Below are 17,244 nucleotides of genomic sequence, written 5' to 3' on the forward strand. Positions count from 1 at the left end.
ACAGTGCATCACAAAACCTCCTCTCCCCGGGGGCCTGGCTCCATCTCCTCCCGGCCCCTCCACTTCAAACAAGAATCTGTCATTCTGTCTCCGGACCTCCCTGGGTGCTCCCTGAATCACTCTGTTATGGTTCTAATTACCCTGCTTGCTAATTTATCTGTTTACTTGGAGGCTTTCTCTTATGCCTTTTGCTTTATCTCTCTCTTAGTCCCAGCCCTCTTATCACACCTGGCATCAGGCAGGCCCAGAGAAGATTATTTTGTGATAAGCCAGGGAGCCCTTCCCATCTAGCACCGAGCTGTGCAGCCCCCACTCCCCAGAACCCAGTGCCTGCTGCTGCTTGGTGCCTGGCAGCCCTATGTCTCTCTTCTTCCAGGGTTTGTATTCAGGAGTTATCCTCATATTTGAGAGACAGACCGAGAGCTCCCATGCTGGGGTTCCCTTTTCCAATTACCTGCAACAGTTTAGCCTAATCAAAACTGGGAAACTGGGAATTCTAGGCAGGTCTTCCGCGTAGGTGGAGGTGACTCAGCGGCTTCAGTCACCACGGCTTCCTCCCACAAAGGGAGGAAGGTTGGAATCCGGATGCAGATAGCAAGTCCAGGTGTTTTTATAGCCCCAGTAGCCATGTAAGGCTCACGGTTCTGGTTCATGTTCAGAACCGGAAATCCACACAGAATAAAGTTCAGCTCAAAACAAGTTTCATTGGCAAGGGTCACTGGTCTGGTGCAGACAACAGGCCAGGGAAGTCATACCCAGGGGATGTGAGAGGTTGTTTTTATTATGGGGCTGCAATGCTGGGGTTTGAAGGGCAAAGGAATGGGCCTTATACAGTGCTATAAGTTCCTTTTGAACACGATGAATCCACTAGTCACGGCCGAGGTGGGGGCTGCATTCTGCAGGTGCGGCCTGATCAGCCAACTTTCTCAGCTTCCCACTCCCTAAGGCTGGGTTTTCTTTCATTTCTTATTTATAATTCCTTCAGAGAAACTCTGCATTGGGAAGAATGCTGGGCATAAATATAGACTTTATTGGGCCTGGCACAATTGGCTCAATCGGCTCATCCTTCCTTGCAAGTACTGGGATCCCACAGAGGCACCAGTTCATATCCCAGCTACTCTACTTCCCATCCAGCTCCCTGCTGGTAGCCAGGGAAAGCAGTAGAGGATGGGCCAAAGCCTTGGGCCCTGCACTCACATGGGAGACCCCAAAAGAAGCTCCTGGCTCCTGGCTTCAGATCAGCTCAGTTCTGGCTGTTTTAGTCATTTGGGGAGTAAGTCAGTGGATGAATGATCCTTCTCTGTCTGCCTCACCTTCTCTCTGTAAATCTGACCTTTCAATAAAAACACTTACTTAGAAAGACAGAAACTATTTATTTATTTGAAAGGCAGAGTTACGGAGGGAGAGGAAGAGACAGAGAGATCTTCCATCTGCTGGTTCATTCCCCAATTGGCCGCAAGAGCCAAATCTGGACCTGGCTGAAGCCATGAGCCAGGAGCTTCTTCTATTGGATTCAGGAGTGCAAGTACTTGGGCCATCCTCTGTTGCTTTCCCTAACATGTTAGCAGGGAGCTGGACTGGAAGCGGAGCAGCTAGGTCTCAAACCCTCCCCACATGGGATATTGGCATCACAGGTGGTGGCTTAACATGTTATGCCAAAGTGCTAGGCCCCATGAGGCTTAATTTTTCACAGGTCCTCTGTTGCCAGTTTCAGTCTGAACACCCACACCAAGGTGGCCCCAGTGGCTCAGCCTCCGGGGCGGGCCAGGCGCCTGGCTGTGTCTCACTGTGGCAGGTGGGACCATGGGATGGGGGGCAGAGGGCAGGAGAAAATAGTCACTTGGTGATTTAGCAAGCAGGGACACTAAGAGCCAAGCTGGGCTATTTTTGGTTTTGGTTTGTTTTTGTTCCACTTTTAGTACATGTGCTGCCAAAGCAAGCACTTGTTCTGTTTTTGATTTGAGAGGCAGAGAGGGAGAGAGTGCACTCACTGGTTCATACACCCAGATGCCTGTAGCTGCCAGAGCTGCTGAGTTCGGCAGAGCCCAGGCTCTGGGAGTCCAGGGTAGGTCTGCCATGAAGGTGGCAAGGAGCCAACCGCCTGAACCATGCCCTCTGTCATGGCTGGCAGCAGTGGCAGGCAGCTAGAGTCACCGTGACACTGTTGTCTTATCCACCATGCGTGTCTTTGGGCTAACTCCGTCTATGACAGCCCACTCCAGCAGGAACTAACCAGGGTTGCACAGACCCCTTCCTAAGGCAGTGACCCAGCCACCTGCTGCTAGGAGGATGCCACGTGGAGTGGCATCTGGTGCGGTGGGTACATGCTGCTTGGGACTCCCACTTGCCCGGTGGCGTGCCTGAGCTGGATCCCTGCCACCCCTGTGGGAGCCCTGGCTGGAGTTTCCACTTCCCAGTCCTGGCCTGGTCCAGCCACAGCTGTTTCTCTTTCTCTTTTTTTTCTTTCAATAAATATAATTAAGTAAATGAGATCACCACACCAAGAATCAAGTAAGCCAAGGATTGGCACATGGACCTTTGAGGAAGTCCCAAAAGCTCAACATGATTAGGGGTGGCTGTGCTCCACACGCTGGGGACGACTTTCATGCAGACCATGGCAGAGATGGGGAAGCCAACAATGCGGGGGCTGCAGGGCTTGGCAACAGCAGAGCGACACAAAGTACAGGTCACTTCCCAGGGTTCAGGAGTTGTGCAGGGGTAAATGTGTGGAGAAGCTGGGGAGTGACCTCGACTCTCCCACTGAATGTAGTTCCCTGCAGCTGAAACTGTGGCACGGCAGCTTATGCCAACACTCAGGGTGTTGGTGTCCTGTATTGGAGCGCTGCTCCTAGTCCTGGCTTTTCTGTTCCCAGCACAGCTCTCTGCTAAGGCCCCTGGGAAAGCAGCAGAGAATGCCCCAAGTGCTCCCTTGTGGGAGACCCGGATGGAGTGCTGGGCTTCACTTGCACCGCTCCAGCCATTGTAGCCATCCAACCAACAGGTACAGGAGCTGTCTCCAGCTCTCTCTCCCTCCATCACTCTGCTGTTTAAAAAAAAAATTTTTTTTTAAGTTGGTTTAGTTTGATTGGCAAAGCAGATTCACAGGGAGAAGGAGAGACAGAAAAATCTTCCATCCACTGATTCACTCCCCAAATGGCCACAATGGCCAGAGCTGAGCTGAGCTGAGCTGAGCTGAAGCCAGGAGCCAAGAGTTTCTTCTGGGTCTCTCACACAAGTGCAGAGTTAGATTATCCTCCTTATACTTTCCCAGGCCATAAGCAGGGAGCTGGATGGGAAGTGGAGCAACTGGGACACGAACCCATAGGGATGCTGGTGCTTGCAGGCACCATCCCCCAAATAAAATAAATTTAAAAAATAAAACAGGGCCTGGTGTAGTAGCCTAGTAGCTAAAATCTTCACCTTGCACACTCTGGGATCTCATATGGGCTCAGTTTGTATACTGGCAGTCCCACTTTCCATCCAGCTCCTTGCCTGTGGCCTGGAAAAGCAATCAAGGATTGCCCAAAGCCTTGAGACCCTGCACCCGCGTGGAAGACCTGGAAGAAGTTCCTGGCTCCTGGCTTCGGATTGGCTCAGCTCCAGTCTTTTGAGGCTACTTGGGGAGTGAACCAAGAGACGAAAGATCTTTCTATGTGTCTGCTTTTCTAATAAATAAATCTTTTTTTTAAGCAAGAGAATTATCTCTCTAGCTGTATGGACCATTTCCTTGATGCTCCTCTTGTTGTCAGCAGTCAGTTTGTTCAAAGTGAACAGAAAAGGCGAGGGTTGGTTAACCTCAGAGAAAAATAGAATGCAGAGGAACTCGCCGTTAAGTTCAGCACCAGACCCTTATCAAGTCTGTGGGTGATAAAAAGTAACAGATCAAATGTTCACAAGATTACAGGTCGCATCGTCTGAGTTGTTAAAATATATATATAAATTCTCCATTAATTAAATAATTTAAAAAGGAAAGATGAGAGAGAAAGAGGTAAGAAAAGGCAGGCTGACCGAAGCGGTGTGGTGTGCTGGTCCCAGGCACAGGCCGGCTGGAGTCCAGCAGCTGTGTGCTGGATGCCTTGGCCAAGTAGATGCACCTCTCTGGTTCCTCCTCTTGAAACACAACAAGAAGGAAAGAAACAAATGGTGACGGCTCTATCGACGTCTTAATGTCTTAGCAGGGCTGTGGCTTGGAGAATCAGCGGGAGTAAAGCTCAGAATAGTCTAGTGGGCGCTGAGGTGTCCCTGTGCAACTCCAGCAGGCACAAGGAAACACAACGCTTCCAGTCCTGATGAGCGGCACCATCCAACAGAAAATTCTTCATAATTCCTTGTGATTTATTGTTGTTTTATTTTCATTTTATTTGAACGAATGTCAGAAGGAGAAAGATGCACAGAGAGAGAGAATGTGTGTACCATCTACTGGTACACTCCCCTCCTGCCTGCGCCAGTCAGGGCCTGGAGCCCGGAGTACCATCCAGCTCTCCAACCTGGAGGGGAGGGACCCAGGTACATGAGCTGCTGCCTCCTAGGGGACACATTAGCGGGAGTTAAAATCAACATCTGGGACTTGAGCGCAGGCCCCTTGGGCCACCCAATGGCATGTTCACTGCTGCGCAAAAGGCCAATGTTTTAGTTATAAAGCTAAAGGATCCAGTCCCAGCACTGCATTTTCTTCTCTCCCTGCTTTATCAGCTACTCTGTTGACCAATGAAGGCCTAGTACAGCTCCACCAAAAGCCAGAATCACGTATTCTATCTTCCTTGGTGCTTCTCAACTTTACTGATTAGAGTATGCATCTGAATCTGTATCTTGTCTTTTGATCAGCACTCTTCATGTCTACTCGTTTTGCAACAGACTAAGGACAAGGCTGAAGCCAGGAGCCAGGAAGTCCACCTGGGTGGCAGGAGGCCCAAGCCCTCAGACCATCTGTCATCTGCTTGGATTGGAAATACAGCAGCAGAGACTCAAACCGAACCATCTTTTGCTGCTTCCCTAGGCCACAAGTAAGGAGTTGGACCAGAAGTGGAGCAGCTGGGACTAGAATCCGTGCCCCTATGGGATACTGACACCAGGGGCAGAGGGTTGGCCTGATATGCTACAGCAGTGGCCCTTCGCAGTTCAGAAGAAGGAGGTGCAGGAGGTCTCATTGCTGCAGGGTGAGTTCCAGGCACAGCAGCAGGGCAGGTGGAAGAACTTAATTGTAAATGTAGCTACTTGGTGCTAACAGCGGTTCAGCAAGGTAATCCTCTGCCTGCAGTAATGGCATCTCATGTGGGCTTAGATTCAAGTCCCAGTCACTCCATTTTTCAATCCAGCTCCATGCTGGTGGTCTGGGAAAACCTTGGGACCCTGCATCCACATGGAAGACCCAGAAGGTCCTGACTCAGTTCCAGCTACTGTGGCCATTTGGGAAGTGAATCAGTGGAAGGAGGATCTCTCTCGCTGTAAAATCTGCCTTTCAAATAAATGTTTTTTTTCTGAAGAATTGGCTACCCTGCAGCTAGCTTTGTGCCTGGTCACCTATGAAGACACCACTTAAGGTACTTGTGGCCCCCACTGGAATTCTGCTCCATCTCCTGATTCCAGCTCCTGCAGGTACATTTCCCTCCGGGAAGCAGCGGTGATGGCTCCAGCCACTGGGTTCTTTCTTGCCATGTAGGGGCACCTAGTTTAGGTTCCCAGATCTCAGCTTCAGCTGGAAGTAGGAGGGCAGATCTCTCTCTGCCTCTTAAAAAAAAAAAAAAATCGGTCAACTTGCACTTCCTCCTAGTGCCAGGTACATCCATAAAGATAAAGGCTGAAAAATTGTCAGGGACTTGGAATCTGGCCCAGATGTGTAGTGTGGCTTATGGGAAAAGGCTTGGTAAGTACCCTAAAAATTAAAAAGTGATGGGAGTATGAGCTGAAACTGCTATGGTGATAAATACAGTTACTGTGATCTTAAAGGCTAGACTGTCCTTGAAACTCTTTGAAGCATGGAGAATGTATCTGTTTTAGTCGTTTTTATGATTTTTGGCTAGAGGAATTTTAGGATGCTTTTATTAATAGATATGCTTTTAATTATTGTTTGCTTGCTTATGGGGCTGTAGGGGGTGTAATTGTAGGGGAATTTGTAACTTTTGTCTTGGATCTTTATGTTTTTTTCCCTTGTGACATATTTTTCCCATTATGTGATGGGTAAATTGTAGAAATAGAAATGTAGTAGGAATATATTACTGATTAGCAGGTAATCACATGTGCCTTGGCCTTGGAGTCCTGGCTGTTGCTCCATGGCTACTACTGAAGAATGAACAACGGCTTGCTTCGAAGAATATGAATACAGTATTTTGCAGAATTATCTTTAGAGGCACCTGTTTAACCATGAAGTAACAAACACAATGACCAAATGTCTGCATGCCCCCTTTATCATGAAGTAAAAATAGAACAATTAAATGTTTGTGCAGAAGCTTGTGATGTGGCTGGGTAAATTAAAAAGGGACAGCTTCTTGATCTATTGGCAGAGGGCACCCAGTAACAGTATCTGTGTCTCTTCTTTCTGCCGAGTCCACACACCCTTCTCAAGCTCCGAACTCAGCTGGAGCTGGTCTCTACCACCAATCCAAAGTCAGGATCCAGGAGTTTCTCCCAGATCTCCCACATGGGTTCAGAGACTCAAGGCCTTGGATTATCCTCCACTGCTTTCCAAAGTCATAAGCAGGGAGCTGTGTGGCAAGTGGAGAAGCTGGGACTACCATATGGAATGCTGGTTCTGTAAGTGGAGGATTAGCTTGCAGCGCTATGGTGCTGGCCCCCAATTTTGTTGATTTCTTAAAGAAACATTTTAATCAGGAAAACTATAAGCTTGTGGGGCCCAGCACAATGTCTCAGTAGCTAAATCATCACCTTGCATGTGCTGGGATCCCATATGAGAGCTGGTTGGTATTGTGGTGGCTCCACTTCCCATCCAGCTCCCTGCTTGTGGCCTGGGAAAAGAGTGAAGGACGGCCCGCAGTCTTAGGATCCTCTACCTGCATGGGGGACCCGGAAGAAGCTCCTGGCTTTGGATTGTCTCAGCTCCGGCCACTGCAGCTACTTGAAATGTGAATCAGCAGACCAAAGACCTCTCTCTCTGTATTTTCTCCTCTCTATAAATCTGCCTTGCCAATAAATATAAATAAATCTTTAAGAAAAAAAAAATCAAACGTGTCCTTTTATAGTAAAACCACATAGAACTACTGCCAGGTGCACATTTGGCCTGTGGTAGCACAGCAGGCTCTATTGTAAGGCTGTATTCCCATAAGGGGTCCATGTGCATCCTGGGGCTTGGCAGCCTCAGGGCTCCCTCGCAGCCTGCAGCCTGCCCTCCTTCTTGCTCTTCCTGGAAGCCACCGGGACAAAGCTGAGTCAGGCTGTCCTGTGACCATCTTTTTTTTTTTTCCAGACTCTAAGTGTGTCAGCCTATTTTTACAGGCACGTTAGATGGCGGTCATTTTGCTAAAAGGGTATGCAGGCCTGTTACGAGCTGTGTGGCATGCCAGCAGCTTGCTCGACCTGGTTTTTTATCATTCTGCTCCCCCTCCCATGCATACACACATACATGTGCCTGTGCGCGCATGCACACACACAAGTGGGTAGTGTGACCTCAGGCACATTTTCTTTCTTTAAGCCTCTTATTTGTCATCTGCTGCTAAATGAGTCAAACTAGATCATTTCTGGAAGGTTTCTGGATTCCAGGCACTGAGGACATGTCATTACACTCCGCACCCAGCCTCCCCGGAGTTGCAGCAGCTGGCCTTAAGAACAGCTCCCACTGATGGTGGGGGCTTGGAGCCCGGCCCGGGCCTTCTCCATGCCCCGGACCCTCACCAATGGACTGATGTCCTTGCTACTCAAGCCTTACCTGGCAGGTATGTGGGGCCTTCAGAAAGTTCACAAAAAATGTAATTCAACTGTAAGTTAGTTTTGGTGCCAAAAAAAAAAAAACAAAAAAACGGAAAGTCACGCACAGAGAATCTTCTAAAACTTCACGGAGAATGTGTGTGGTTGAAAAGCAAGGCATCCATTTCTTTTTTAAAAGAAGGTTACTTGTTGGGGGTCAGTTCGATGACCCAACTGGCTAACCATCCACCTACAAGCTCCTGCATCCCAAAGGGGCGCCAGTTCATGTCCCAGCTGCTCCACTTCCCATCCTGCTTTCTGCTCGTGGCTTGGGAAACCAATGGAGGATGGCCCAAGGACTTGAGACCCTGTACCGGTTATGGCCATCTGGGGAGTGAACCAGAGAATGCAAGCTCTTTCTCTCTGCCGTTCCTTCTGTCTGCAAAATTAATTTTTAAAAATAAAAGATGTATTTATTTTACTTGAAAGGCATAGTTACAAGGGGTGAGGAGGATGAGACACAGAGAGGTCTTTTGTCTGCTGGTCCACTCCACAGGTGGCCACAGCAGCCAGAGCTGAGTCAGGCTGGAACCTGCAGCCAGGAATTTCTTCCGGGTCTCCTGTGTGGGTGCAGGGGCCCAAACCTTGAGCCATTCTCTGCTGCTTTCCTAGGCACAAATGCCAGGCACTAGAACAGTGTAGCAGCCAGGACAAAAACTCTCAAGTCTGGAACCCAAAGCCTATATGGAATGCAGGCACTGCAAGCTGCAGCTTAACCCACAGACCACAACACCAATCCCACCAATGCTTCTTTTCATTTCATTTTCCCATGAATTATTTGAAGTGCCCTTGAACTTTTCAACCACCGTGGGGTTAAGTGTTCTGAAGGGACAAGGAGTTCTAGGGCGGGGTCTCAGTGTGAAGGTGCTGGTTCCTACAGGAGCAGGGGGGCTCAGGCATCCTGCAGGAGGCAGTGGGTCCTCTGGGGCTGGAATGGGTTCTCGGTCCTCTCTCTTTTGGGCATGGGGGAAGGGGAGAACATTCTGGGTCCTAGGGTGGCTAAGGGTGAGGCCAAGCCCACAGGCTCCACCCTCCCCAGGAAATATGTCCTCACCACAGTGACCACATCCCCCCAGGTCGCCCTGGAGACGCTCCAGGGGACGGGGCAGTGGGCGCAGTTGCTTGGCAACAGGTGGTGTCCTCCCTTCCGCCTTTTGGGTGCTGGGCAGACCAAGGCCCTGCGCCTCCCAGCATGCACAGGGCAGGGCGACTCAGAAAGAAAGACAGCGCGGAGTGTGGCACTGATCTGCTGGGAGGTGAGGGTCGCAGGAGGGCCCTGTGGATGGGGAGATGAGGGGATGGGGGAGATGGAGGGTGTGGGGAACACAGCTACAGGCTGGGCAGGGACAGGCAAGAAAGACAGAGGCGGGTCAAGGCCAGGGCACAGCGGGAGGGTTAAGAGGTGCAGGCCTGGCAGCTGCTACCGATGGACATGGTGACCAGTTACGTGGAGCCTCCAGAAACGGGGCCACCCCCCAGTATTTGGGGGTATAAGGAGCTCCCACTGGGGGAGCCCCCACAAAGGCCTGAGAGGAAAAATTGTTTTCATTTCCTCTTTCTCCACTTCCTCCCCAAGTCGCAGCAGGAAGCAAGGGGGCTTGGGACGGGAGGAAAGAAACCCTGGGGCTTGGAGTTGGTGTGAGGGAAGTGGGTCTAGAGGAGGAGCTCTGCCCCCCAACACCTTACTGGCTCCTGGGTCCCTTGTCCTTGAACCATAGTCCAAATCTCTGCGGCCCCTGTCTGCCTCCAGCTTTCTGGGACACCTCCACCCCTCTGGATTGGACCAGACCAGCCCCCACCTCACCAGCTTTTCTCCCCGCCTGGGCCCCATCTCCTTCCCCCAGATGCCTTCGACTGCACAGCAGCCCTCCGGGCAAACGGAGATGCCCGCTGAGCCCGAGGCAGCCGTCCTGTGGCCCTCACTGCCATGCGGGCCCTGCATTCCCATCATGCTGGCCCTGGCCTCCCTGGCCGCCTTCTTCCTGGTGACCACAGCCGTGCTGGCCGAACGCCTGTTCCGCCGCTCGCTGCACCGAGCCCCCGGCCCCGACTCGCCCACGCTGGTGTGGCGCCCGGGCGGAGAGCTGTGGATCGAGCCCCCCAGCTCGGCCAGGGAGCGTTCCGAGGACTGGTACGGCTCCGCGATGCCGCTGCTGACTGATCGGGCGGTTGACCCGCCCACCCCGGGGGGCACCTTGGAGGCCCGGGCCACGGCGCCCCCCGCCCCTCTGGCATCGCACTCCGTTGCTCCCAGTTCCTTGCTGTCCATGACGACCGCTCCTACCGTCCCGGCCCCCTGCACCTTCTGGGGGTCTCACCCATGGGAGGAGAGACCCCACCAAGCGGGCCTGGTGCGCTGGTCGGAGCCGGAGCCGGAGCTGCGGCCATCGCCGGCTCCGCGGCCATCGCCGGCTCCGCGGCCATCGCCTGCCCCGCGGCCATCGCCTCCACTGCCATCCCCACCGGCCCCGAGGGGTGGCGGCCCCCAGCCCTGGAGGCCACGACCCGGGAGCCCTGAGCCCGACTGGAGCCTGCAGCCCCGGGTCACACTGGAGCAGATATCAGCCTTCTGGAGGCGAGAAGGTCGGACCAGCAGCGTGGGATTCTGAGCCCCCCAGACACCCTGCCTCAGGGGCACTCCAAGACTCAAGGTCCCAGCCACAGGGCAGCCCTAAGCCCACCTCACGGATAGACCATGCCCTTCCTGGCCTCTCTCTGGCTGGACCTCAGCTCCTTCCCTGGGTCTGGACAGTGAGCAGGCTCCACCACCCTGGCTGCAGGCTCGAACTGGCAGTGGGCCAGAAGATGGCATCTAGGGAAAGAACTCCAGGTAACAGGTGGGCAAGAAGGAGCACCAAGCTGACTGCTTCCACCAGAGGTCATGATTAATCGTCACCCAGGACTGCAATGGGTGGGGACGCCAAGGGTCAGCTGAGCCGTCAGGGGCTGGCGGCATCTCAGCTTCCCAGAAGCCCACGACTCAGCTGACCTCCCTGTTCCCAGGCGGTCCCCCAGGAAAATACAGAGATAAGACCAACCTGGGCTAAGGAGGGGTCACCACAAAACCAAAACCACTGCTGACCTTGACTTCCTGGGGCACTGAGGAGGTGCTTGCTCGACCGTGGCAGGGAGGGGCCTCCCTTCCCTGCAGGCGGGGGTCAGAGCCTGTCAGGCTCCTGTGCCAGCGCTGAGGAAGACCTTGGCCTGGGAAAGCTGTGTGGGATGTAAGAGAGAGCCATTGACCCAGCCCAAGAAGGGTCCCAAAGTGTGACCACGACCGCCTTCCTGCTCTCCCAGGCAACAGTTGTCCACAGAGGCAGAGGTACCCCAAGACAGGCTTCCCTATAAAGCTTCACCCGCTAAGAAATGGAGCCCAGCCTGGCTATAGCGCAACTGGCTAATCCTCTCCCTGCAAGCGCCGGGATCCCATATGGGTGCCAGTTCGTGTCCTGGCTGCTCCACTTGGCATCGGATTAGCTCAGCTCCGGCCATTGTGGCCATTTGGGAAGTGAACCAGTGAATGAAAGATCTCTCTGGTTTTCCTCTCTGTAAATCTGATCTGCCTTTCCAATAAAAATAAAGGAAAATAAAAATTACCTGGAAAACATTTTTAAAGAAAGTAGAGCCCAGTGCTCTTGGTCCGCCCTGCCCTCTCTTTCAGCAGACCCCTGCCCCCTAGTGGAGGAGGTAGGGTGGGGTAGGCCCACGAAGTTTCCATTCCCTAGCAGACAGATTGTCCACATTTCGGTCCTACGTGCTAGGACTTGTGTCAGAGTCCCCCCTTTGCACCCTGAAGTGTATTTTCTGTATGCTTTTCTCTAAATGGGCTACTGTTTGCTTACTGCATGAACTGTAAATAAAGGAACCTGTGTTGTATGACTTCTCTAAATGGAACACCAGTCTCACCCACCCTGAGTAGAAGGTAAAACAAGGAAACAAAGACAAGGTCAACAATGACCTGCTTTCAAAGTGGACTTTGTTCCCCTGCTAGAGCCACTGACTCCTTCCTCCCCCGGCTCTGCTCTTTGTCTGGCACGTCACGATGACTGGCAAGTCACCCAAGTGGTAGACCCAAGTGCAAGGGTCCCCTGTGCATGAGTGGCATGTGACTGAGCCGGGGGGGCTTCAGGTAGAGACAAGATAAGACAGATACAAAACAAACTCAAGGCACAGATGGGGCTCCCGGCAACTCCCCATCACTCCTGGGCGACCGTCCCTGCAGCTGGTGGGACTGGCTGTGGGGACCAGACGGGGACAAGTGTTTGGAGAGCACGTGTCTCTGAGTCAAGCGTTCCAGAGAGACAGTGAGGGGTGAGTGGGATGCTACGGGCATATCTCTGGCTTGCCACCTGCCTGGACCGCCTGTTTCCTTGGAGGCCTTGGGGAAGTGACTCCTGTACCCCCTGGCTCTTTCTGTGTACGAGAGAACTGAAAGTTGGAGATGTTCTTCTGGCTGTGACGTTTGGAGAGGTTATATAATGAAACATGGTTGGGTGGACAGATGAGCAGATGCATGGTGTGGTAGCTGGATAGGGAGGAACAAGCAGGCGTATGTGTGCGTGAGTGGCTGGGTAAGTGGAGGAATGTATCCTTCAGACAGAGTTCATTACTGCTTCCAGAATCGCCTCAAATACAACCGAGAGCCCATGCATTGGGGGGCTGGCGCGACTCAATTGGCTGTTCCTCCACCTGCAAGTGATACGTGACTCCCTCCCCATTGACTCTCCAACCTCGCTCCTTCCTGCCCTGCCCCTGAGCCCACGACGCCGCACCTCTCCTTTGCCCACTCCAGCTGTGCTCCTGTCCCTACTCCTGCACTGTCCCAGAGCGGCCTTCTGTGCCCACGGCCCCTGCACCCAGTCAGCTGACAATGCCTAGAAGGCTTTGCAACTCCACACAGCTTGCGAGAGCATCTCCACACCTGTTGGTGACAGACAGGTGCAGCTGCTCAGAAACAGGTGACTGTGCTTTCACTGCCCATCCCAGGGGGAACTGGGAGGGCTCCCGCACACAAGAGAGGCAGAACTCCACCTTGGCCACTACTCTAACTGTGTGCATGAACGCTAGCTGCGTGAATGAATCCCACTGCGCTAGCTGCGTAGATGAACGCCAACCACGTGAAAGAAGCCCACTGCGTTAGCTGCGTGGATGAAACCCACTGAGTTAACTGCATGAATGCCGCTTTTCTCCAGTTAAAACCCATCAGTGGGGCCGGTGTTGCAGCACAACCAGTTGAGACACTACTTGCCCTGCACCTGCAAAGGCAGTAGATGACAGTCCACGTGGGAGACCCAGATGGAGATCCAGGCTCCGGGCTTCAGCCTGGCCCAGCCCTGGTCACTGCAGCCATCCGGGGGAATGAACCAGCACCTACGCCCCAAGCTGTGCCCAACTGCTTCTTTTCCTGTAGTCACCTTCACATACATGGCTCCCTCCCTGGAACAGTCTTCCTCCCTACACCTGTTCTTGGCTAATCCTTACCCTCAGGGCTTCAAGTCGAGGTCACTTTCACTTCCTAGGGAATCCTTCCCTGGCAGCCTCTGACCAGGCTCCTGATGGAACACACCGTGGGCCCTGTGACGTAAGGGATGCTTCTGGCTGCAGGGAGCAGGACCACAGGAACTTATGCCATCAAGCCCAGAAGCGTGCAGACTCAGTGCTCTGCATGGGGGCAACTGGAAGGGCTCCAAGGAAGCCGACATTGCTGTGCCATGCCCCTCCTCCACCGTCCCTCAGTGTTTTAGAACCTTCCCAGCTTGCCTGCTCCCTCCAGGTGTAACCACACATCACAGGGGGTCCTCACCTGTCAAGGCTGTCACAAGAAACCCAGCTGAAGGGGCCCAGTGTGATAGTGTAGCGGTTAAAGTCCTTGTCTTGAACGCGCCGGGATCGCATATGGGCTCCAGTTCTAACCCCGGCAGCTCCACTTCCCATCCAGCTCCCTGCTTGTGGTCTGGGAGAGCAGTTGAGGACGGCCCAAAGCCTTGGGACCCTGCACCCGCGTGGGAGACCCGGAAGAGGCTCCTGGCTTCGGATTGGCTCAGCTCCAGCTGTTGCGGCTCACTTGGGGAGTGAACCAGCAGATGGAAGATCTTCCTCTCTGTCTTTCCTCTTCTCTGTATATCTGACTTTCCAATCAAAATAAATATGAAAGAAAGAAAGAAGCCCAGCTGATAGGGAGAGATGAGGAACCAGGGCCTGGCACAGGCCACAGGGCATTCATCTTCTCTGTGCTGAGTCCACCCCACACAAACTCAGGGCAAGAGAGACAGGTAAGGGTGGAGGTGAGCACTCCTGGGCAGGTGACAAACTGTGAACAGGCTCTGCTGTCTGCCAGTGAGGTGACAAGTGAGAGTGAGTATGGGAACATGTGTGCGTATGTGTGTGTGCATACACAGGAAGGGAATTTAAAAAGCTGATGAGAAATGGAGCTGAGTTGTTCAAAAGCCAGGAGCCTCCTCTGAGTCTCCCATGTGGGTACAGAGTGCCAAGGACTTGGACTGTCCGCATTGCTCTCCCAGGCCACAAGCAGGAAGCTGGATGGGAAGTGGAGCAGCCAGGAACTTGAATCGACGCTCTTATGAGATGCAGTGTTGCAAGTCACAGCTTATCCCATGGTGCCACAAAGCTGGTCCGACTCCTCCATTTCTGATCCAGTTTCCCACTAATGCGCCTGGGAAAGCAGTGGAAGATGAGATGACTCAAGTGTTTGGGTTCCTGCCACCCACATGGGACACCCAGAGAGTATTGGAGCTTCAGCCTGGCCCAGACAGGGCTGTCACTGGCATTTAGGGAGTGAACCAGAGGATGGAAGACCTCTCTCATTCTGCCTTTCATATAATCAACCTCTATTTTAAACCGAGAGGTGACCATGGACACAGTGAGTTTAACCTGGGGGTGCACCGGGGCATGCTGGGAAGGGAAGGGGACTAGGAGAAAGAAGGACCCCAGGCCCGGGAAAGGGCCCAGTGAGAAGAGCCAAGGGTGCCCTTTCCCATCAGGCGGCCTTGAAGGACTGGCAGCTCCCAAGGCGTGGGCAGGGCCTGGCCTTGGCCCTGGGAGGGGCTGACTGCGCTGGGCTGCCTGTGGCCCACCTTGGAGCTCATCAAGATGACTCAAACATCTGGTGCCGACAAAGCATATCATGCAACAGCTGGCAACCAGTCAAGACAACCAGAGTAGGGAGGCAGTGATGGCTATGGGGACACACCTGCTAAGGGCTCAGAGTCCGAGTGCAAAGAATTCAAAACTCTCAATGGCACGAAAAAATTAAATTAAAAAACTGGACAAAGGACTCCAACAGACATTTCATAAAAGAAGACAGAAAAGCAAAACAAATTATGGCCATGACAAAGGCTTGTCTTACCTTAGGTGCCTTGGTTCAGTCCCTGGCACTTGGGTTCTTGACTCCAGCTTCCTGCTAACACATACCCTGGGAGGCAGCGGGGGAGGCCCAAGAAGCTGGGTCTCTGTCATCCACGTGAGAGATCAGGATTGAGTTTCTGGCTCCCAGCTTTGGTCCTAGCTCAGGTCTAGCCATTTCGGTACTTGGAAAGTGAACCAGCAGATGGAAGCTCAAATCAATAACGTAAAAATTAAAGATAAAACCATCATGAGTTACACCCTCACAGCCGGTAGAGGAGCTCCCTACAGAAACGTGAGCCATAGCAGGTGCTGGTGAGAATATGGAGGCACAGCGGATGCTGGTGGGGTCGGGGTATGAACACCAGCACCGGACCAAGCAGTGTGCAGTCTCCTTCAGAAGCGGGGGCTGCTGTCTGCGCTGCAGGCTCAGCTCGGGCACACACCCTCCGGGCACATCTGTACCCCCAGCGGCCAAGTCCAGAGCCCGGTGAGTGTTCACCTGCATGAGCTGAGCCCCAGAGACACAAGCCCAGAGACTTTTGATGACTTGGGAAGTGCTACAAAACGGTCACATTGCAGTCGGAATCCCAGTCTTCCCTGGCAGGACATGATTATCACCGTCACACAGAGACCACAGGTGGGCTGGGTTCCCAAAAGGTTGGCAAGCCGGAAAGGCGGGAGATTCTTCTCCCAAAGACTGATGGGCTCCCAGCATCACGTCTGAAAAGGAGGCTCCTGGTTCTTCAGAAAGGGTCTGTCTGGGAAGAGGTGGGGACCACATGAGCAGCAGCAAAGATCTGCTTGGGGTCGTGCCCAGCAGCGTGGGGGCAGGAGACAAGAACACGGGCTGACAGCCGAGGAAGCCTTGGCAGGTGGACCTGCAGGGCTCTCTGCGAAAATTTCAGTACCCCACTGGGGTCCTGGGGCAGGATGGGGATCTGATGAGAGGATGAAGCTGGACCAGTGATGGCCTTCGATTGCCTTCAGTTCCTCCTAGCTTTCATCCTGAGATGTTGTCCTAGCACCTGCAGCCACCTTTGCTAGTCTCCCCAGTCCAGGCGGGGAGCACAAAGGCAGATGGGAAGCTGTGTGCCTGCAGTGCCCTCTGGTGACCAAAAGGGGGTTTGACATGTGGTTTTCTTTTTCCTTCCTTTTTTTCTTTTCAAAAGATTTATTTATTTTTGTTTATTATTTTTATCTGTTTTTAAAGATTTATTTATTTATATTAAAAAGGCAGATATACAGAGAGAAAGAGAGACAAAGATCTGTCCGCTGCCTCACTCCCCACATGGCTGCAACAGCCAGAACTGAGCCAATCCAAAGCCAGGAGCCAGGAGCTTCTTCCAGGTTTCCCACATGGGTTCAGGGTCTCAAAGCTTTGGACCATTTTCTACTGCTTTCCCAGGCCACAAGCAGGGATCTGGGAGCAGCCTGGACACAAACCGATGCCTGCTTGGGATCCTGGCACATGCAAGGCAAGGATTTACCCATGGAGCCATTACACCAGGCCCTATTTATTTTTATTGGAAAGGAAGATTTACAGAAAGAAGAAGAGACAGAAAAATCTTCCATCACTGGCTCACTCCACAAATGGCCATTACAGCCAAAGCCGGGAGCTTCTTCCAGGTCTTCCCCATGGTTACAGGGACCCAAGGACTTGGGTCACCCCCATTGGCTTCTTAGACCATTAGCAAGGAGATGGATGGGAAGTGGAGCAGCCAGGACTCAAACTGGCACCCATATGAGATGCTGGTGCTGCAGGTGAGGCTTAGCACACTACACCGTGGCCCTGGCCCCTGACATCTGGTCCTTGATGTCAGGACCAGTATTTTCCTTACGTGATTTCTCTTTGCTCTTCTGCACCCTAGAATATAAGCCCCAGGAAGACCCAAATGTTCATCTCCCTCCTGCTTGCTGCACAGTATCCCCACCTGCACCACTGTCTCTCCCATGCCCAGCCAT

General features: G+C 52.8%; 1 protein-coding gene across 1 annotated transcript; it reads left to right on the forward strand.

Annotated features, from left to right (window-relative positions):
- Positions 1-9,050: 9,050 nt before the first annotated feature.
- Positions 9,051-11,526, forward strand: C24H16orf54 (chromosome 24 C16orf54 homolog). The gene is made up of 2 exons (XM_058680519.1): positions 9,051-9,173; positions 9,762-11,526. The coding sequence occupies exon 2, from the start codon at positions 9,762-9,764 to the stop codon at positions 10,524-10,526; it is 765 nt and encodes a 254-aa protein (XP_058536502.1). The 5' UTR covers positions 9,051-9,173; the 3' UTR covers positions 10,527-11,526.
- The last annotated feature ends 5,718 nt before the right edge of the window (positions 11,527-17,244 follow it).

This window comes from Ochotona princeps, chromosome 24 (genome assembly GCF_030435755.1).
Source record: "Ochotona princeps isolate mOchPri1 chromosome 24, mOchPri1.hap1, whole genome shotgun sequence".
Lineage (NCBI taxonomy): Eukaryota > Metazoa > Chordata > Mammalia > Lagomorpha > Ochotonidae > Ochotona > Ochotona princeps.